This window comes from Poecilia latipinna, unplaced genomic scaffold (assembly GCF_001443285.1).
Source record: "Poecilia latipinna isolate Pla-1442-1.1 unplaced genomic scaffold, P_latipinna-1.0 Scaffold1099, whole genome shotgun sequence".
NCBI lineage: Eukaryota > Metazoa > Chordata > Actinopteri > Cyprinodontiformes > Poeciliidae > Poecilia > Poecilia latipinna.
The window spans coordinates 126272-149634 of NW_015113715.1; the positions used below are offsets into that span (position 1 = coordinate 126272).

The window sequence follows — 23363 nt, forward strand, 5'->3', positions numbered from 1 at the left end:
AAAGGGTAGTCGTATTTGTACATTGGTTTCAAACCGTAGCGAATCTGACGCCAGCTCCCAATTACCAGCCTCTATAAAGATGTAAACCAAAAAAAAAGAAAAAAAACCACGTATGAAGACGAGAATGCATAAGCAGAAAAACATCTCAACCCGTTCTGACGGTTGTCGACTAAATGGGTGCATTTTTGACAGATTGTGTGGAATTTAAGCAGTTCGTAATGGTTGGATTTGAAATGATCATATTTTCCTCTCTTGAAAGAGAAGGGTAGGCTCCAGTTTTATAGCTATCCTTGTAAAATTTTACCGACTAAATGAATCACTGAGATCTCTGACAGCAGCCCCGAGACTTCATCCGAAGCAACAAAAGCAGCATGATCGTGATTAGAGGCTGACGCAGTTGTGAAAGACAACCAGTGATTGAGGGAGCTGCTTGTTGTTAAACTCTGCTTACAGAGAATGCTTTTCAGTCAACAAGGCTTTATTAGGTTTAAAGCACACAAATAAATCTCTCCTTGCTTATTGCTACTTTTCGAACAAGGGAAACGACTCTAGACTTTGTATTCAAGAGGTGTGACAGTCCCAAATGTGAGGCCCTGTTATTTCAGGCATGTTGTTGTTTAAGGGTGATAAGAAAACTTCTTTTGCAGAGTTAAATGAATTTGAGGGCTCAGTCTAACTCGGATTCTCTAAAGTTATAGATTGTTTGCGTTGGACTGGATGAGTGCCCTTCTAAAGTATTCGTTCTACTTTTCCACGTTTTCGTCATGTCATTGCGACAACTCTCAATGCTCTTTATTGGGAGTTTATGTGATAAAATAACAACATGCATCACTTAACTTTAGATTGGAAGAAAAATGTGTAAAAATCTGATTGGTTTCATTCACCCCCTTTACTTTCAAGCCCATTAATAAACTCAGATTAAACTAATGACCTTTAGAAAACACCTAATTACTAAATACAGATCCCCTGTGTGTAATCTGGTCTCAGTATAAATCTGTTCTGTGAAAGTTTCAAAAGCTCGTTTGACATAATTAGCGAATCAAAAGCATCATGAAGACCAAAAAAACTCTCCAGGCAGGTCGAGCTGTGGAGAACTTTAAAGCAGAATTAGATTTTTAAAGAATATCCTGAACGCCGTTCAATCCAGCATCTGGAAATAGATGAAGTATGGCACTTTTTGAAACGCTCTGTACAATGTATTATTTATTATCACACTATAACAGAGTGTTTTCTGTAATTATTTGGTAACGTTTAGCTCTTTTCTTAACTTTTTTTTTCCATCTTTCTCCTCAACAAAGGTTACCCTAACATCGTGGCAACGTATGGCCGTGGATACACTGGATTTGCACCCAGCTACAGCTACCAGTTCCCCGGTGAGTCTCCTGAAATGTGCCTTGCACCTAATTTCTGTTTTGCACAATGAGACGCACACGTAGCCGTACGCTCACATTTGAATCTAGAGACATAAATCTTCATCAGTATACACGTCAGTCACCAAATCATCTGCAGGGTGTAAATGTGCTACGTGTCGAGTTTTCCCAACAAGGTTTTGAAAGCAGACTCGTGGCGAAGGAAATTGCTCAGACTTTTTTTATCCCACACTTGAACACAACCATGGCCAAGCCTCTGAAATTGGTAAAAAAAAAATGTTGTGTCTTTAGAAGCCCAATGTATGCAAATTCCTCTGTGGAGAGGTGGAAAAGCCGAGCAGCTCTTTGTGTTGGCAGATTTTTTAAAATATAGATATTATAATGGAAAATAAAGTCATTTTCTGCATTAAAAGTGTTGACTCAGAACGGCGGGTGCTTTAATGGAAGTCCAAATGGGAGGCGTGACGCCTGGAGGTGAGCAGCTGTACCTGCGTGCGTCTTCGGGGGGCTGCTGGCTCTGTGCTTTCCTCACTTAGACAGGCATCCTGTCAATTTCATGCTTTATTTAGGGAGCTTACACTTACTCTGTTTGCCATGCCAGACATCATTCCTGCCACTGATGAGACAGAATGGGAAATATCGCGCAGCAAGCTCAGATCTCTGTAATATTCTTTGTGAAATGGATTCAGAAATGGTAAGACAGGGGGTCCAGCTGTGACCACCTGCAGACGAGGCATATGTTGGTTTTTAGACTTGACCGCGACATTATTTGAAGGAACGGGAGAATACAAAAGCACAGATAACTTGTCGATGTACATAACGCAGGTCTGGAGTTTGTATGACAATCATTTATTTTGATCCCTAATTAATCTGACTTAGGAAATCATTTTAATTGGATCCTTAACCAACATGTCAGTTTCATTTTCTGTCCTTGGAACTCATTGAGGACAAAAATGTCCACTTGCAGAGGTAAAAAAAAGTTGTCCAATTGGACCAAAACGTCCATTATTATGCCTGAAGGTTAATGAGATGAAGGGCAGTGAGGAGTTCACATAAACTCATCTTGTATATTAAAATCACATTAAATTAAAGATTTTAAAGATGTATTTAAACTATTTATTTTAATGGTGAATGAGTAAACAACAAACAGTTTAATTATTTTAAATCACAACATTTTAGTGCCTATGTTTAAATTTCTTCTACATGATCTGTAATCCAGAGATCATCACTAATACCCTGGATAAATGTCTCACTTGGTGTAGCTGTTAGGAATGTGGTGGTTAACTTCTGGCTTGCTATTTGGCTGATCATTATCTTATTATTAGGAAAGTAGAGTTCATTTAAAATAGTTGGTTCCCTATGATTTGGCTTTTAAGCACAGACTGTAAATTTAGGACAGGCTGACATCAGAGGAATTACAGAAACTACATTTCAGCCAGCTATGTCCATCTCAGAGCCAGCTTTCATGTGTGTTTGCCAGCACTGCTGCCAAGTGTCAACCGTCTGACCCAAACCGTCGTCCTCAGAGGAAAGGATGTTGGTTAGAAGGATCAGTTTACCGTCACTGGTCAAAGACGTTCCAGGACACAAAATCAGCTGTCAGGAGGATAGACAAACTCTGAGCAGATTATTATTTTCCCCTTTTCAAAATGATTTAGAAGTATATACTGTTTCTCAGCCCTGGATGTGTTTGCCATATTTGGTTACAATGATATGGACTGTTTTGGATGAATTCATGACAGATCTAAATGGGCAAAGGGCATTCAGTTTCCTCCAGGCGTCTATGGTGAGCAAAGCAGACTGATTTTTTTATTTTTTATTTTCCCAGTAATTTAACGTGGATGGATATTGTTTCTCCTCAAACAAGAGTTCCCATTCCCAATTCTCTTCTTGATGTTGTTGACTCTTGAATTCACAAGTTTTTGTTTGGTCCGGTCTGTCGTGATGACCGAGTTTCGTGTTCTTGTGTGACATTTGTTTAAACTCTGGAACGTCTGGGTTTTCTGTGTGGCGTAATTGCTTTGTGAGCCATCGGTGTAGAAGCATCAGTAGTCTGTCCTTTCAGTTTACTACAAAGATGCTATACAGTCTAAGTGGTCCATTAAATAAAGTTAAGACTGTTGCTTTAGCTAAAACTTAAAAGAGTCACCGATTGCAGCTTTAGCTTGATTCCCAAGTGTACCTGGGTCCGCGTTTTCAAAAAACGTACTCTGATTTTGTTTGTTGTATCATTCTGGAAAAACAATCCCACCACAATTACATCTTTTAAAAACCCTAAATTGACATGATATACACCTAGATGATGAGAGTAAATACACTTCTCAGTGGAACTGGATAAAACTGTTCCTTTAGGGGTCTTTATCAGTCCTTCCAGAAACATTTACATGAATTAGATCACACTACAGAGAGGGAATAGAAACGGAAAGCAGTGCTAAGTATTTATTATGTATAAGTAGTCAAACATGGATTTTCAAAAATGTTGACTATTTTCACCAAATTAAGGGATATCACCTTCCCTGAGGCAGAATGTTTGATCCTATCCCCCGTTAAACTCAATTTAAAGAGTTTGATAAAGCTGTATGATTAAAACAGCCTCCTCGGGGCTCGCTCAACTCTTGACAGGTAATTGGAAATTTTAATGTATGAATCAAACTGCTTGTCTAAATTAAATAACCTCGGGCTAAATATTGACTAGTGTCCCACCTCGGGAAGATAGGAGAAAGCATCCTTAGTCTGAAGATGTGAATCTTTTTCTCACTGTACACAGCCTCTCTGAAACACTCCCGCTTATAAACAGTGCCGAGGAAAAGCGCTCGACGTCCAAGAGGCATAAATTGTGGCCAGCCATTCAGAGCATTCTGGGGTGGGGGGGTTTTTTTTTTTTTTCTTTACACCTAGTAAACCTCAGGGGTTCTCTGAGGGGGGAAAAAGGTTAGACAATTGTCAAGATAAGAGTGATAAAACATTGATCAGTGATGAAACAGTGAATTAAGTAGAAAAACTCAATAAAACCTAAAGAGAGAAAGAGAAATCAAAGCTGACATCTCTGCTGCTGAAGCAAACAGTTCAAGTGTACAAAGCAGAAGGTAAAACAGAAGGAGACACACACTGAACCCGAGTCAAAGTCTCCAGTCATTCTTTAAACTCAGCAGCTCGTAAGAAGTTTATGGAACTGACATTTATGTCAAACATTGATCACAAAATGTATTTCCTATTGATTTTATTTAGTGTATGTTTTTGTTTTTTTGTTTTTTCCCCAAGCAGTCCTGGGCATCATAAACATTTAGTTAAGCTGTTTGCTTGCTGCATCATCAATATAATGCAAACTGCTGATGTAAATCAGTTCAGATCAGCATGTCAGAAACTTGTTTGTGCAAGCAAGTAGATTTCAGTCCACTTTCTCAACAGGGACATCCAGGCACCAGCAGATCACAGGTTCCTGGTCCATTTCTGATCAGTCTTTGACCATTTTCTCTTGTAAATCTGTAATATAAGCGGATATAGGAACAGCATTCAAACTTTTATGACATTCATGCTGTTATAATAAGGTGTTAACACATTTTTTTAAACAAAAAAAAAAAAATCGATCCTAGTATTTTAGGGTGTTTTCACCCCTGGTAGTCCAGTATAGTCGATTCAATTGGGGACCAAATTTGTTCCATTTTCAACTTGTGAGATTCGCTTTCACACTGCATCTATAAGCAAACTAAACCGCTCAACTCTTACCTATGGTGGCGCTGCACAGATGAAGGAAACAACACAAAAGTCTCCAAGACTCTGATTGCAACTTCCTTCTTCGTAAAATGTAAACAAAAACGGAGTGGCGTCAGATTTTAGCGGCTGTAGGAATTCTCTTTTGTCTTTACCATCACTAGATATTTCTCCCACTAGTGCTAGACTTGCCTGTTTGCATTGGTTGGTTTTACCCAGAATGCCCTGCGCTTTGGTATATTTCCTACTTTTGGAGTGGTATCTTTTCTTGGCTTCCAGTTTCTTTCCAGGTGGCTTGTGACAGCTTCTGCGTTTATACTTTTAAGCACCAAACTGACACTAAGAACAGCTGCCTTGTAGTATTCTCCACTTTGGAACAACTGGGGTTGGTAACCTGGTAGCGTTGTGCCTGATGTGTTTACAGTTTGGAAAAGTCTCGCGCTAGCCGATCACCAATCAGGCTGGTGAAAACGGTGGCATTTACATTACAGAGTATCTTCTTCATGAGGCTGTTATACGACAGAATGTCTTCAGTCAGAGGCATTCAGTGAATCGCTGTAAAACATACTGCTACTGGAGATATTTCCTGCCCACAGCCATCAGCATCTACAGCAACTCTTTGAAGAAACTTGCCTTATATCAGTTACAACATTTATTTTTCCCTCGTGTTTTCGAACTGAATTGAAGTAAGGCGTTGCCTAAAATTGCAGGATTAGCAGATGTAGGATTAGTTCACAGAGATTATATTCCTCAGCTGTGTGATGTGTTAATGTATCTTGTGAAGCAATAGAAGATTAGAAATAAATGATCATCAGCCTAGCGGATGTGTTCAAAGGGAACGTTTGGATCAAGACTTGACTTCTCTCCCGTAGCAGGACTCGCATGCCTGCAGGAATCATAAAGGAGGTGTGATGGCTTCATGACACATCTGCTGGTCACAACAAATAGTAATGCACACTGGCAGAATGAAGTGTCAGTAAAATATTTGCAGGTTTAGCACCATACATAATGCATGAATGGCCTTGCCAGCATTTCTTGCCATATCTATTCAGTTTAATAAAAAAAAAAAATAAAATAAATCAGGGTTTTTTTTTAAAAGCTTCAAATTATTTACATACTTTTTGAAAAAAAATATTCAAAATGCATATGTTTTAAGCATGTCTGCCCCCTTTTTTTTAGCTTTAATACTGTGAATTGGTAAGGACGAGAGAAAATGGAAAGTGTTTGACGGCGACAGCTTCTTCCGATTCCGTGCGGCGTTTTAAAATTCCGAGTTGTCTTTTATATGCACTGTTGCAAATTACACACTGTTTACCTCGTGACTGCATAATTTCAGCCTAATGCGTGAACTTCACTTTGAATTGAAACTTAATTTCAGACATTACTGTCTGACGGATGTGTAGACAATCAAGAGAAACGGCAGTGTTTGCCGTTGCTGCGGAATAACAAACGGTAAGAGGCGTGTAGCAAATTAAGAGCATCGAGAACCCGTCTTTCTTTATTCATCAAACAGCTTCTTTAAGAATAGAAACTTGCTTGATTGTTATATTATGCGTAGGAAATCCCATTTCAGAAGCCTTGCGCTGATTTCTTTTCCTTTGTTGATGCTGTAATGTTATTTTTATGTATGCTTAACCCTCGATACAGCCTTAAAGAAAACTAGAGTTTATATTATTGTTTGCCTCGACATGCTTGTAGTGTTGTATTATTACTGCATGCAGTTTAGAAAATTTTAAAGCTGTTTTTTTTTTTTTTTTTTATTGCTACATGATTATCCATTCTACCAGTTTTTGCATGTCTCAAATTTTAACCCTGATCAGAGTAAAAACATGTATTATAAACTCATTAAGGTTTGTTATTATGCTTTTTTGAAAGACCCAAAATCAATAGAAATTCTCAAATTTGATTCTGGAAAAGAGTGAAATTTGACCATAAAAACGATGAGTGGTTAAGTGGGGGCGAATCAAATTCAAACTGACTTGGTAAATTTGGTCTTTAATCAGAAATAACTTCATTACTTCATGTACTTCATTTGTTATGCTTAAGAAAAAAAGATGTTATTTACAGCATGTAAAATGTTTTCCAAACCAGGGGATTAACTGTTCTCAGAGAGAGTAACTCCAGATTGCAGCTGCTTTGGAGAGATGTCAGCATTAATCCAGGGATAAGATAAAAGTAACATTCACCACGAACGGCGTTGAACACAGCTCAGCATTGCTGCCGGGGCAGGAATCAAAGTGTAAAAAAAAAAAAAGAAAAGAAAAAAATCAAATACACAGCAGCCGCGCACAGAGCTCAGCTAAAATAATCAGACCTCGGAGCTGAAATTTATTTGACTTCAAAAAGCAAAACCTAAAATCAAAACTGTTATTGAATTAAATTGAGGTACAAAAGACCCCGGCTTCCATTCTGTTGGGCTTTAAAGAGCGCCGCCACGCTCACGAACTCGATGTTAAGCAGTTGAAAAACCAGCTGGACGGAGAATAATTTCAGACGGCTTTAGAAGCGGAGAGTTTCTGCAGTCCTGATTTAAATTAACGTCATCGCCTCCTGTTGCGTTGTCGGAGATTTCTGCATCCTGTTTGGAGAGAACAAACCATTCTTAACTTAACATCATGTATATTTCCTCGTATTAATATCATCCTGATGTTTTTTTTTCTTTTATTCCATCTGGGCAGAAGATTACAAAGTACATTATGACCACCTGTGGAGAGCTGCGTCTGATTCTCATATCAGAGCGGTAGGATGCCATTTTGTTACCAATTTGAGACCAAAAAAAAAAAAAAGCACAGCTGTGAGCACCGGTGGAAAACAGAGGGAGCTGGAGCTGACAAGGCATATGGGATATTACTGTACATTATTCTTATTTTTATGCAGCGGTCTAATTAGCATTAGTTTGCTGATAAATGTGCCTTTGTATTATTCAGCTGGCGGCGCCCAGAGGAGAACGAGTGCTGCGTCTGAACTAGGTGTCTGCTTTGGAGGACTTCAGTTGATTAAAGGATTCGCGGTTACATCTGTAGAAATAAACTGTCTAATCCCAACATTACAGTACACTCCACTGTTGTTTACTCGTCTTAGATTACCTTAGACTAAGACAGGATACGGCGAAGATTCCCCGGGTGTGCTGTGCATAATAAAAATGCAAATGCCAGGCAGAAAGTGTTTTTTTCTTCTTCTTCTTCTTAGCAATATCTGCATAGTTAAGCGTATGCACAGAAAGTTTCTGTATAGTGTCTTCCCTCCCAGCTGTGGCAGCAAATATAGAAGAAGAAATATGAAGAGGTTTAAGAATGGCAGCGCACCCTATTGTGTGTACTCAATGCTGTATGCATGAATAAGTAGCTTGTCTGAGGGAAATGTAATTAAAAAGAAAATGTAGTGTGTATATGTGCATTATGCTCGTGAATAAGCTGTAGAAGTGAACATGAAAAGCAGCCATACACCCCTCATACATTCATATTGTGTTCCCCCCATTGTTAACCAGTCGTGTATCGGTTCCTTTCATTCCACGCGCAGGAGTGCACAATTGAATGTGCACACACAGAAACGTCGCATTCATTCAAAGACTGAGAAAAGAGGCGACGGAAGAGGAACAGGGACTTTTCCGCCACTCCGACATTTTTTTTTTTTTTTTCTTTCCCTGCGCCACTCGATGCCTCTGCAACCGTGCCCTCTGAGCCTCCCCTGGCATAAATGACCATTATGGCTCCATTAGGGCTGCTGCTAGGAGGTCATTATGCCGCTCTGGAAAAAAAAAAAGACAGGGATGAAGACGTTAGTGGAGTCCCATAGGGGGGAGAAGGAAAGGAGAGAGCGAGTGAGTGAAAGACAAAACACTAAGTCATCTGGCTATTTCAGATGTCCTGACAGGCAAACAGCGACTCAAGTCCAGTGAGTCAGCTTCTTAAGTAGTAAAGAGAAAGGAGGCTCAGATAATTAAGGACTGGAGAAGTCAGAGGTAAGACTAGCAGCAGGGTTAGTAGATACCTTAAGACTAAGGAGATACAAAAACATTAAAATATATATATATGTAGCTTTCTGGTTTGTTGCTTCATCTTTTTCATCCCGTCCTTGTATGACTTCCTCCTTATCTCCGTCAGACTTAGTTCCCTGGCAGATATGCTGAGTGGTGAAGAACAGTAGAAGGCTCCATCCTTCTATGTTCAGTATCTCCGTCTCGATCAACCAGCCATGCCTAAGACAGAACGGCACACTCCATCTCCCCCCCGGCTGACAGAAAAGCAGTTCTTTTGCTGCGTGAAAGCAAACAGGACTGAGCCCAGTAGGTGGTTCTGGTTTCCGCTGCTTCTTTTTTGTGCTGAACGAGAAATTCGAACGGCCTGAGCTGGGTATTTATATCTTTGTCCTTTTCAAGTTTTTTTTTCCAATATTTTTTCAGCTCCAGCCATAGCTGAAGTGGAAGGAAAAGGATGTTGTTGTTTTTTTTTTCCAATTTTAATTTTTTACAACAAAAAATTTGAAAATGTGTTGTGTGTTTGTATTCATCTCACTTAAGTCGATACTCCACCAGCTTAACACATCAAAACTCTGAAATCTTTGCCTATTTTTTTTTAAAATGCTCAAACTCAATCTGATTGGATAGAAAGTGGCTCAAATGTCGAGTCTGTTGCCGCCTTCAGTGTTTATCTCCACCCATCATCCCATCAACTCTGACTTTTTGTGGAAAATAAAAAAAAAAAAAAATTTGAAAAATTATTCTTTTTCACTTCTCGAGTTGGTCTATCATACAAAATCAAAACAAAAAATACATTTAAGTTAAATGCAGCATGATGAAATATGAAAAAGTTGAAGGGGTACGAATATTTTATCGAGGTACTGAAACTTTTGACTCGATCCATTTTGCAACCCAGTGAAAGAAGGGAAGCAAAACATTTCTAGAGGGAAGAAAATCAGCCAGTTCAATGTCCGACCATTGAGAGACACAAATGGGCTCTATACAGCTGTAAATAATAGTGATAAGAAACCTGCTGACCTGTTAACCTTACTCTACCTGTCAGAGAGGAATACCCTCTCAGCAGGTGGCATGCTGGGAAGGAGAAATGCTGACCTGCGCAACGAAGATGATAGTGGCTACCTCTGAAGGGTGAATGGACCCTATGAACAGGAGCAGAGCAAACCAAGCATTTAATAAATCCACCAGAGGTCACACCTGAGCACTGACCTGAAATACCACCTAGCCTCCTAGTGTTTAGCTACTGTCTGCGGCAAGGAGATAGGAATATATTGAGATGGATGATATCCCAGCGAGTTTTTAAACCACATTTGGAAGCTGAGGAGTGAGGAGGAACGGTGGCTGTTTGGTGATACAGCTGCAAGAATGGCGGACGGGGAATCTGACGCTCTTTGCTCTCTGTTTTTGGGAAGTGTTTTTAAATCCAGTTAAAAGAGGAAAAGAAAGGTCATATTTAACAAAACAAAGACAGCTGCCGTCTAAACGTTTACCCTCCCTATTCTATTTTTAAAAGTAAAAATCTTTCATAGATGTTTTGTCCTTCGTCTTGACTATAGCTAATTACTTCCCAGGCGGATGCTAATGTGTGCTGGGATGCCACGCCGAGTCATTATCAGCAGATCTGACCCTCTGAATATTCAGACGCCTTATATTTTCCACTGACTACACATCTTGGCTGCGGAGGGGGAGCAGGCGGAAAGAATCGCTGGCCTGAGGCTCAAACGGAGCTTACCTGGTGTCATGGCTGCATGCAACATTGTCCTCCACGAGAAAGCACTCGCTGTTTGGCTCCTGACGGCACTCGGGAGACGCGGCGCTCCGCCATCAGAGCGGCTTTCTATTGATCTTGAGCAGCGCGGCAGATTGCTCCCCAGATCTCGTGACCATTTCTCTGCAAGCTGGGTGAGCTGTGACCCCAGCAAGTGGTCCCACAGGCCGGAGTGAGTGCTACAGGGCTGGAAGCAGATGGCCCTCCTGATGCCACACTGACTCACAGATTGGCTTTAATTGCCGATGCTGATCATTAGCCCGATGGGTCTGCGGAGGCCGGGCCACTCCGCGAGTCGCAGGCCTAAAAATAGGGCCCGACGACTGGAAGCGTGAGCTTACACACTCGAATGGCCGCGCAACAGTACATCTCGGACTCGCTCACTTGAAAGCGCAGAGACACGAAGGCGACACTTAAGGATCGCTTTTGAAGATGTGAAAAGCGGAGGGACTTTCTGTGCTTTCCTGGCCGCTTCTCTTGACAGTTTGCAGCCCGCGCGCACACATGGCGCATGCAGCTTCTCTGAGCTCCGCGGGACCATGACGCCATTCCCAGCGGTGAGTGTTCACGGTTGACGTCAGTGGACAGCACTCTAGGTCGTGGCCTCTCTTCTTCTGTGGGCGCAGTCATAAATCCACCGTGCTGCAAGATCGGCTTTGTTCTCCATTACCTGCTTTGTTTTATGTACAGTGCCATGAAAGAAGGAAAAAAAAGTTCTCCAACAGATCTTTTTCTGTTCTCTTTTTTTTTGTCACACTTGAATGTTGTTGTTTTTTCGTTACTTAGGTTTATATTAAGGGTTTTAATTCGTATTCAACATCTTTTGAACACATCATATTGTAAACTCTTTTTAAACATTTTAATAAACTGAAAAGACATCAACACAGAGTAAATCTTCCTGTAATCTCCCCCCTTCTCCTCCCGTATGTTCACCATCAAGCGTAGATTTTTACTCTAGAATTCCTACTTTGAAAGCTGCTGTTTAATTTATCTATTAAATCAGTCCAGGATTCCACACTGGAGTACTTGGAGTTTGTAACATTGATTCTTGCTGAAGATGGTTTCAGAGATAAGCATTGTCTGTATATCACCTGAGTCGATAAGTGAAGGCTGCGCTGTGATAGGGGCGTCCATTTTTGATCGACGACTTTCTTCACTGCAGTTCGTCCAGCTAGCTGGTCCTCCTGACTCTCTCCGTCAAGTTCAGCTGTGAGTCATCATTTAACAAATGTACACAAAGTTCCAGGGAAAAAGCAACTACTGTCATTTTATAAATACAACATATTGCTTTGGTCCATAAATCCTGGATCCTTGGACAATCCCAGGCAGTGCGAATAAAAGAGACCAAAGTTCCCGGCGGGAAGAATGAGCAGAACGGATCTGGTTCAGCACTGATTTTGTGCCAAATGACTGGCATCAAATAAGCTCTGTGACAGAATATCATATGTTTATATGAGGATTAGGATTCTTTGAAGTTTTTTTTTTTTTCCCACACTTTAATCTTTTTGATCCTGAAGAAAATTTTTTTACTGAACTCAATATATATAAAGCAGTTCTCTACATAAAAGCTTCCCAGAACTCCCTGGATCCTGAAAAAGAAAAAAAAAAAATCCCCTGCTGGTTGTGCCATCCTTGATGCTAATTATTACCCATTTGGACCAGTACATGTGCTGCTGCATAACTCAAGTCTGTTTGCAACTAAGCTCACAAAACAATTACCTCACTTCAGGATTTTTTAGAGATTTGTTGTAAATTGAATCCAACTTTACACTGGCTTCCTGTTGCTCAGAGAATGAACTTAAAAAACTACTTTAAAACAACAACAAAAAAGTTCATAAGTCACTGAATGACGTAGCACCAAAATAAAGATCTATTGTCATTGCATCAACCTTCCAGACCAATCAGGTGTTCTGTTTCAATAATGCTCTGCATCCCCCAAAACCAGAACCAAACATGGAGAAGCAGCATTCAGCTTCTACTCACCACAAATCTGGAGCAAACTTCCAGAAAACTGCAAAGATGCTGAAACACTGAGTTCTTTTAAATCAAGCCTGAAGAGCCACCTGTTTAGAATTGATTTTGGTTAGTAGTAGTAAGTGGAATATTGATCAATATATTCATAGATTTGCTTGATGAATTTGGTGATGGCATCTGACAAACTTTAATGTTTATTGCATGTTTCATAATTCACCACTATTCCATGTTTCCTCAATTTGTGGATAGAAGCTCTCACTGTAGTTCACTTAGAAATGGCTTTGTGTTCTTGAAAGTCTTCAGATTGCGTTTTTTGAGATCTTGAGTATATTTTATGTTGTCAGAGAGGTTCCAGTTAGGTCACTTCCTGATAAAGATACAAGTCTGGCAATTTTCAGACCTGGGTGTAGCTTGTGAAATTGAATGTAGCTTTCCAAGAAAAAAATGTGGATGGTAAAAGTTAATTTATGATTTAGCAGTTCAAAAGCAAAAACAGAAGAAATCCGCGATGGATTCAACAAGCGCAACAGCATTTAACCAGGACGTTTTGTACCACCACTGCTTTTCTTTTTAAACCCTTTTCTGCCCTGGTTTAACTGTCTCTGTGTCATGTGCGCCCAGTGTGGCATCTCTTGCTCTGCGCAGACAGCTCCCAGGTCACATGCACATCCACGTGCATCACCTCTGTCGGTGGCCATCTTTATAAAAAAAAAAAAAAAAACTCCCTCTGCTGTCTTACACCGGCAGCGCTGAGGTGAAAGAGGAAGCTCACCTCATTTACCCAGGTCTTAACTCACCCCGGGACGGCAGATACATCCTTGCACGCCGAGGCAGACGCTCTGTGGCCATGGAGACCCGCAGTCCTGGCTCCTGTGGCGGGGAAGATGAGCTGCTGTAAGAGGCAGAGTGGCAACACTAAAGCTCATTATGCCTCTGCTGCTGCACTGCTGGTCCAGAAATGAAACCCGAGCCGCCCTGCTACATCCGCGGCTGCCACCTTTGGACACTGCTGGAGAGCAGCAGCAGCAGAGGACAACATGTGTGTCTGTGAGACAGCGCTCTCTGTCTGCTGTCTGTTGTTTTGATGCCACCCACTGTTTGAGAGCTTCGAGCTCGGCGAGCCGGTCGCTTGCTGGGACTCCACACAGCTGCCCCCTCCATTCCCTCTATCCCTCCATCCTCCCCTCCTGCTGACTGTGCTAATAGCCCTCCAGTTGCTCGGCTCCACTCTTTTTCCCAGCGGACTGACATATGGATTCATACACATCTACTCATAATCATGGTTTAAAGCCCTCTGCATCCCTCCGCTTGATGTGGAAAGATTGTTTGCAGCTCCAGTGATCAAGTGGAAGCCAGTGTTGCGGCGCTATTTTTGGGTCGGGCCACATTTTTACCCTGCCTGCCCCCTGGTATGTGGAGCAGTGCTAGATTGTGTAATGTAGAGCACGGAGCTGGCCGAAATAGAAGGAAATGTCTTAGTGCTTGGTTTGACATCGCATCTGCAAAGCTGTTTACTGCTCCGTCTCCTCCGAGTCTTACTAGCATTGAATGTTTCTGTTAGCCTGTGTGTTTTAGAAAGCTCTGCGCCTCTTGAACGTTTTTCACTTACCAGCCACAATCTTCATATTTTCTCGGATTTTGTGTCACAGGCCAACAGAAAGTGGCAGATTTTGCTTAATTTTCCTGACAAAAGTCTAAAAAAAAACTAGAATAAGCCTAGTTTATTCTGATACCCTGAAATAAAATCCAGTGTCACAATTTCCCCTTTAGAAATCATGTAATTAGTAAACAGAATCCATTCCGATTATCACTGCCTGTTCTGTGCTGGGTGTGATAGAGAATAATACTCTGGTCAGATGAGATCAAAGTGAAACTTTTTGACTACTCACTGAAGTTTGTAGCTGCAGACTGATAAAACGTGAAAAGGCTCAACTGTTTAACCTGCGCAGAGTTAGCTTGGAAGGTAAAATGACACTTTATGTACCCACTTTCATTTGAAGAGACCTGAAATTACCCCCGTCATCTGTCTCGTCCTCCCCCGCCCCCACAACCAGCAGACAGACATTAAAATGCATAAAAAATTAAGGCTGTTTACTTGGACTCTAATGAGAGGAGGCTTAGGTAGTCTAGTTTAATTAGTATGATTGGCTCCACGGGGACCACCCGGGCAGGGGCATAACAACCGATTCACTCGGAGCTCACAGGACCGTTTCATTCTGTCTGAGCGTCGGGAGCCGATGTCAGGGGAGATTGGACTGCGGAGATGTGTTACTTTCACTGAGCCCAGGTTGGAAGGCAGCACTGCAGTTAAATGCACTGAAGCAGACCATTACATAAGCACCACTGCAAGGTCAGACATCTGTGTCCCCCTCACTGTCTGTCTCTTTCTGTTTAAGTCACAATCACGCAGCGTTGGTGTTAAGGCTCCTGCCACATTTTAACAACCAGATGGCTGTAATTTTGCTTTGCTTTTGCTGTCGGTTCAGGTGTTTTCTTGCTGTTTCTTGCCTCTTATTGTTTCTCTCCCCTTTAAGTTTAACGTGTCCACGTGAGTGGCTGACGGCGATATTGGGGCCTGCATGTTTGTATCAGTTCCCCAGTGTAGGAGCAGTTTCCTTTTATACTCAAGTGCACGGGAAGAAGTACAAAGAAGAGGTCGAAAGTGTGGCTGCACTTCAATAAAGAGCCTAGTTTGTCCTCTTTGATGCTATGCTGCCACACACTCGAGCTACAAAGAAGCGGCACGCTCGCCACGGAGAGCGAAAGCAAAAGACGAAAAGGTTTTCTCGAACACAGCACATCGTCTGAGCCGCAGAAACGACATCCGTGCTTTATTTGGTAAAAAACTTTGGTTGCATTAGGTGCTAAATACAAGGGGGTCAAGATGAATTTAAGATTTCATCACAATATTTTGTGTTGTTTATTTTGATAGCATCAAAAGTGACAATAAAAAAAGCAAATACTAGTCTTTGAAACCAGACCAATTTCAAAAGTCTTCAGGACAAAATAACAAAATTGTGATTATTACCACTAAACTGCCCACAGTGACTGCTGTTAATCATTTTGTCAAATGTATTGCTACTTATTGATTCTGTAGATTTCTCCAGTGAAGAAAACTGCAAAAAAATGACAATACAGTCAGTTTTCGAGGTCTTCAGACAATAATTCGAATTCATATTTATCACTGTAAATCAAAATTCTTACCACAGTGATGATAAATGCCCATTTCTACCATCAAAGCAACATTAAAGTGAGAATGAACAATGTTCTTTTACTAAATGAATCCTAGCCTGGTCTGCATATTAACAAACTTAACCTCTGACCTCTGACGAGCACCAAAATATTCCTTCATTAGCTTATAATAAGTAAGCTTATGATACTTTTTTTTTAACAGCATTCACTCGTCCATCTATGCTTTTGTTCTGCTGGATAAAACGGTATGATTTGACACACCAAACATTTTTTTTTTCCCCCAGGGTGTTTCTGTACACTTGCCCAGTTGAAACTTCACCAAATGTATCTCTTTCCAGGGCTCGTCGTTTTGTTCAAAGGTGTGCGATATTAGGGCAATCAGCTGCCACAAAGCCGGGCTTTGCCGTGCTCCGAGCTAACTCCACTCCTGTGATTGACTATTTCTCTCCACAATCAAAAGCCATGAGGTCTTTAATAGCAAAGGATTACTGTGCCAAATAGTTTCATTACACACAGAACGGGTTAGCACAGGTTTTAAAAAGGGAGAGCCTCAGCTTAAGCACAGAGAATGGAAGAAATGACACAGTTGCACACGCAAACACAGCATTCAAGCTCGTTTATGGTCAAATAACAGAATGAAACAACCTGAAAATCAAAGAGTTATGGTGGAGACCTAGTAGAAATTTGCTTAGTTTGGGCACCTGAAACTTTTTTTTTTTCTAAAGAGATCATTCATTGTCAAATATTGTGAATTGGATTAACACATTTTGTCACATCACAGCCACAAAAAAAAACCATAACAAAACAAATTGCTGGTAACCCTGAAAGCATCATCCTTGTTGTGATCCACTAGTGGCAGCATCATTCTGTGGGTCTGTTGTTCCTCAGCAGCTAATCAGAATTGATCAGAAAGTGGTTGAAGCTAAAAAGGAAAACGTGTCCTTTGTTGGAGATTCACCAACACAAACCGTAAGCATGCAGCCAGAGCTACAAGGGCATGTTTTTGAACGGCTTAGTCAAAGTACAGCATTACATCGAATTGGGAATGTGAGAAAAAAGTGAGAAAGTGATCCTTAACCTGTTTTGTAAAAACAAAAACAAAAAAACACAGTCAGTGTGTAGATACTTAAAGCTAGTAGAGAAGAATTTGCTGAATACAAAAGCATGGAGGTTTTTCTTTCTCTTCACACATATCCATAAAATCCTGTGTTCATCTACCAAACAAAATTAGATGGAAATAAATTGAATGTGTAGTTGTAATGTGAATATTCAATTTGTATAAATACTTTCTCTAGGCGCCATATGTGGCCTATTTAATTTAGATTGGTGATACAGCACCGGTTCAGTATCTGCCGTTGCGCAGTAGCTCCTCTGAAAAAGAAACGATGTTTGTCGTAGTTTGTCAGCAGGTGTCTCTCCTCCTGCGTGAATCTCTTTAGAGGCTAGCTTGTTTTGATTGACTCTCTGACATACCACAGATCAGACTCTTACAGCATCACTGACTTCGTGGAGCATTTCCATCTTTCTGCTAATTTACTCATTTGGCTGTTTCCAGTTTCTTCATCATCCCTCGCCTTTGTTACAGCATCCTGTTCCCTGTGTGACCTTTGCGGCTCGCAGACCGAATCCAAACACCAACAGACACACGGAAATATTCATTTGAATGATTGACAAGCAACCAGCTCTGTTAATCGAGTTATGCTTAGTCTGATTAGGCTTCTTAATGTGAGTAAGATAACCTGGTTAAGGTGTTTACACGACGGTCGCAATAATATGCATATTGCATTAGTCTGGTTCTAATTGAATTAGGCTCGTGCATGTAAATGCTCTTTCTCTCTTGGTTTGGCTCCTTTCCAAGCCTCCATGTTGTTGTTGTTTTTTTTTTTATTATTATTTATGTGAGAGGAAATCACAGGGTATACTGTAGGCCTCGGCTGATCAGAGGAGAGGTGAGACACGGCCATGTGTGCAGCAGTTCACACGAAAGCCACCTGGCTCTCTCCGACTCTGATTTATGCCTTTGATAACAACCCAGAGAAGCTTTCAACAACAACAAAGTGGCACAGAGAGACGACAACAATGGGGCAGTTGTCAGTCTGGAGATGAAAAGATGTCTTACAAGCCGACTCGAGTCTTTTGTAACTTTGATAAATATTTTCTGTCCTTTTGTTTTCCTTCATTTGTCTCCTTGTGTTTCTCTATATTTAACAGGGGTTATTGGTGAAGGGGGGGAAAAAAAGTGAAGTGGAGTCAGTTTCCCCGTCTCTGGCAGTCTGCTTCCCTCATCCTGTGAGGAGACGGCAGTGTGCTTCACTGCCTCGGCTGTGACTTATCAACAGACTTATTTCCGCTGGCTTGTCCTGCTTAGTGTCATACAGTGCCTAGAAAGAAAAAAAAAATAGCGAAAAAAAGCCATTCGCCTCATGTTTGACATATATTCACTCTCAAATTTAGCATTAAAATCTGTCACTTCTTTCTGTGTTTGGGTTTGGTAACTTTAAAAAGCGTGAGGTAAACATTGTGCAGAGGGAGAATCGTTCCCAGTGTCACTGATCTGTTCTATAAACAGTTGGCACAATATGTAGCAAAACCCATCCATAATTTAGCTACAGTCCAGTAATTCAAATGTAACATAATATGGATATGCTTTTTTGGGGAAATATTCTTCTTGGACTGCATTTAGTTTAGAAATTATCTGAAAATGTCAAACAAACCCAATTTATAGAGCTTAGCCCACTTTAAGTAATGCAGTTTCTTTAAGTCTTGCTGTCAGGCTAGCCTTCATACAAAGCCACCCCAGCTCTTCAAAATAAGAGAACTTCCTTTTTCCATTCAGGAACTCAACACTAACTGGTGTTAATGTGTTTTCACAGTTTTTACTTAAATGTAGCTTATTAAAAAATGAGCAAGTCACACCATTTAATAGGAGCCATTTTGAAAAGATCTACATGTTAAATGCTGATGTGATAAATTAGGCCCGACGATAGATATTTGAATTAACTACACAATCTGCAACAAACTTGTCAACATATCTGTAAGTAAGTAGTCATGAATTGCCTACTAAAATATCTGGATCATATTAAAAAGTGAAGTGTAAATTACAAATGTGCTTCAGTTAGATTTATTTTATAGGATTTGTTTAGGGTGCTAATAGACAGGGCATCAAGAATTATATGGACAAGCATTTTCAAACATAGAATTTTTTTTTCTTTATCTTCTCGAAACACCTTTTATAATTTAACGTGATCTTGTTTTCTGACATTCTGTCAAAAAAGGATCTGAGCACCTGTGTCTGGGCCAGCGTGTCTCATTATCCTCCATCTTTGCCCACTTGTCCCCTCTCATCTTCCGTTTCTTCTCGTCCTACTTGCTCTTCTCTGTTCATCTGTGTCACTCCTTCTGTCTTGCCCCTGCGATCGACTGTAGCCTCGGGCTCAAAGGCTTGTTCACCAGCCTCTTTTCTAAAAACAGCCTGCTGCATTAAGCAGCTTTGCTCAAAACGCTGGCTTTCCAGCACGTCAACTGTTTTTAAGACCAGTCCAAAACCAAACATACTGAGCCTGTTTGAGGGCTGTCTCTGCTATAAGCTCTTTTTAACTTGTAGGGTTTTTTTTTTTTACTTATGTCTTATAGCCAAAATTGAATCATAGAAAACGATAGGATAGTTTGCAACTTATTGTACTTCAATGGCTTTTTTGTCCCCCCCCTTTTTTGTGTTACAAATTCACGGCCATCTTTGAGCATTTTGATCTATATGGCCTCTGTAGACATGTCTCCTGTCCCTGGGCTTGTCCTGTGCATTAGACAGTTGACAGTCTCCTTATAGCAGAAATGAGGGGAGTGCTCTGTGACTGATGGAGCTCCTTTGTCACTGACAGGGGAGCTGCTGCTGGCAGTTTGGGGCCAAAGAACAGTACAGATTACATTAACATCAGTCAAGCTGTTGTCAGACTAGTAGGACATAAATAGGACCTTATTGATGCATAATGCAACAACTTTTCAACTTGACGTTTTCTCAGTAATAGAATGAGAGAGTGAGTCTGTGGCTAAAATGGCAATATGCCAGAAAGAATTTGCAGATAAGTATATATATATATATAGATAGATAGAGAGGTACATCTCTGGAAAAAATTAAGAGACCACTTAAAATGATCAGTTTCTTTTATTTTATGAACTACTGACAACGTGTCTCCAAAAATCCACACAACATTTTTTTATTTATTTAATGGTCAAAATAATGAAAAAGATGCAGCGCTTTCAGACCTCAAATAATACAAAGAAAACAAGTTCACATTCATGTAGAAACAACAATACTAAAGTTTTAACTCAGGAAGAGTTCAAAAGTCAATATCTGGTGTAATAACCATGAGGTTTTCAGTGGGGTTCAGTGCAGTGGTATCTTTTTTCCAGAGCTACAAATCTATGTATACACATATATATATATATATATATATATATATATATATATATATATATATATATATGCGTACATACACATGTGTAGTTTGCATCAGGAGACCGTCTGTATGGGAATGGCAGTGGTTGAGTTTGAGAGTTTGTTTGCAGGAGTTAACAAAATAATCGAAACTATGTGTGCAGGAAATGGCATTTGGCAATTTTGTTGTCAAAAAGCCAGCTTGCAAACGTATTTTCTAATATTACCGTATCAGTGGTTATTAATTTGACCAGCTCACCACCACGTTTTCTCTACTTCGCTGAATATCATTTTGCTCTTAAAGTGCTTTGACAGCTTTGTAATGGAGAAAACAAAGCTTTTGACCTAGTCTGGCACAAGGAAAAAAAAAAAAAGAAGAAATCCAGGGAAGCCTTGACACAAAAATTGCACTGTGCTGTTTGATCATTACTGACATTGCCCCTACTGTGTCTCTCCTCCTTCTTCAGTACAGTCAGGTTCACAGAGACTCAGAAAATACAGGTGCAGGTGGAGAAAGAACTGGTTTACCCCCTTAGAAAAATACCACTTTCCAGCCTTAAAGGGCCAGTGTGTTTTATGTGCCGTCATGAAAATTGACTCTTATGCGCTTTGACATGGAAATCCGTTTTTTAAGCAGCTGGAAATTTATTATACCCTTGAAAAGGATATAGTGCCTTGTAAAAATATTCATACGTCTTGAACTTTTTCACCTTTGTCACTTTACAACCACAAGCTGTTAGAGATTTTACTGGAATTTTACGTGATAAGGGAGAAATACTCACGGCTTTTGGCATTTTCTCCAAGTGGCATACGTTTGTAATCAGCTTCTTTTTTTTCTGATATTTTTGAACAAAATCTGGTGTAACCAACTACCTTCATCTTTTTGGAGACTAGAGTCTACCAGTCAGTAGTTTATTCACACTAAAAAAAAAAGGCCTCAGAGTTGGGGTTTTTTTAGATAAAATTGGTGAACAAAGACTATCATGAAGACGAAGGAACGCAGCAGACAGATCAAGGAGAATGTTGTGGAGATTTAAAGCAGACTTAGGTTAAAAATATCTCAGATCAGTGATCTCATGTCTCATGTCTAAGAAAAACTATAAATTCCAAAGCAATAGCCGTCTACCTGATTTAACAGGCTGGGAACCCAAGATAACTTGGGAGGAGAAATCTGTTGACAGGACAACTGTTAGCTGTACAATCCACAATTGTGGACTTTACGAAAGAATTTTAAAAGTTGGTGAATATTTCAGGAAATCCGATCAAAGTCCTGCTTGACATGTAGCAAGCACTTGGAACAAGTTTTGTGGTTGCCGTGTAAAAAAAGCTAAGGTGTTCTGAATGGTATTGCAAGGCACAGTTTACATGACCACAGAAAAAGCTTTTTTGTGAAAGAATCAGTTTATTGGTGTCTTTGTGGACAAACTGTAATTCATTTGCTTCAAAAGGGACAGTCTGGGAATTTCCTGACCGTCCTCGTCTTTCTTTGCGCTCTAATCTTTCTTCCTTTCTGTGTGCACTCCTGAGGAAGCTCTGAGTTTGCGTGCTGCAGGCTCCAGGACGGGGGGGCGGGGGGTCGGAGAGGGGGAAAGGGAGGGAGCTGAGGACAGTTCCCCGGAGTCCGGACACCAAGGCCCCCGGGCCTCCGCAGCTCATAAACAGATGTGTCCTTGTCCCCAGCCAAGCGCAGCCACTCATGGCAAAGCAGGGGCCCAATAATTGTGAAGAATTGAAAGCTAAATATTGGCTTTATCTCCTCAGTAATAAAAGGGCCATGAAATTGATTTAATGCTGCAGCGCTTCTCTTGGGTGGCTTCTTACAGCGCGAGCGCAAAACAATGAGCAGCAGCCATCTATTAATTAACCCACCTAATCCTGCAAAGTTAATCTCTCACCACAACTTTGCCCGCAACTAACTTCCGAGCCACTGGGTCTATTGGGGGTGTCATGACAATGGCGGCGAGGAGAAGATAGATTCAGCACTTAGGAAAAAAGGAGGATGGGGTGAGGGGGTGGAGAGTCGGTGCGCGCCGCTCCGCAGAGCAACCTTGGGGGATGCTGTTGTTCAGATGTGAGGGTGCGTGGCCAATATTGGTACAGTGACAAAGTTAAAAACGGGCGTCGTTTGAGCGGGGGATTTTGGATTCGGCTGCAGTAGCAGCAGCACAAAGACGACTGACTTCAGTCGCCGTCTTCTTGGCTTTCGTCCACTCCGTTGCTGCCATCGCCAGTTTCATATTTGCTCCCGAGCTGTCAGACAGTCGGCAGGGAAAGCGCCGTGTCTTTTTCTTCTTCACCTGCCCGCCGGTCGCAGCATGACAGCGCCTCACACCCAACACGCTCGCTCGCCGACACGTTGTGTTCGCCGAGTTGTGAATTACCTCCTTCTCGACCGGCTGATGAAAAGTTACGTGTTTTTCTCTTTGGCTGCGGCTCATCTGACCCTGCCCTCTCACCCCCTCCGCCCCTCATCATCTCATTGGTCTTTTTATTTTATTTTTTTTCTCTCCGTAAGCCTCTCTTCTTCGAGAGGCGGCGGAACAAAGCAGGCTCAGAAAATAGGTCACCTGCTGGTGCTCCTCTCACCTCCACAGCAATCGAAAAAATGTATCCTCAAAGGCACCCGGTACCATTCCGAGAAAAGCCTAAACCGCCGGCCTTCAACCAGAAATGCATCCTGGCATGGAGAAGAAACCTCCACATTTAACTTTGAAACAAAAAAAAAAAAAACTATGTAGAAAAACTCCAACTGTGGGAATTTGGAGATCTTTTTTTTTCTTTGCTAGTGAGGAAAAGAAGCTCCTGTGGAGATAATTTTATCTCTGATTAGGCATAGACGGTGTTGAGCCCAGAGTGAGGAATCTCATCACCACTGCTAATGACATGCCATTCCTGTGCTGAGAGAAGAGCGCGAGCCCTGGGCATGGACTAGCCTCT

The 23363-nt window shown here is 41.1% G+C and overlaps 1 protein-coding gene across 7 annotated transcripts in view; it reads left to right on the forward strand.

Moving 5' to 3' along the window:
- The window catches only part of msi2b (musashi RNA-binding protein 2b), a 137593-nt gene that overhangs the window by 74142 nt on the left and 40088 nt on the right, over positions 1 to 23363 (forward strand). For all 7 annotated transcript variants that reach the window (XM_015052281.1, XM_015052282.1, XM_015052283.1 and 4 more), the window contains exon 4: positions 1299 to 1373. In XM_015052281.1, coding sequence (XP_014907767.1) covers positions 1299 to 1373 — 75 coding nt within the window. The remainder of the gene's footprint in view (positions 1 to 1298; positions 1374 to 23363) is intronic.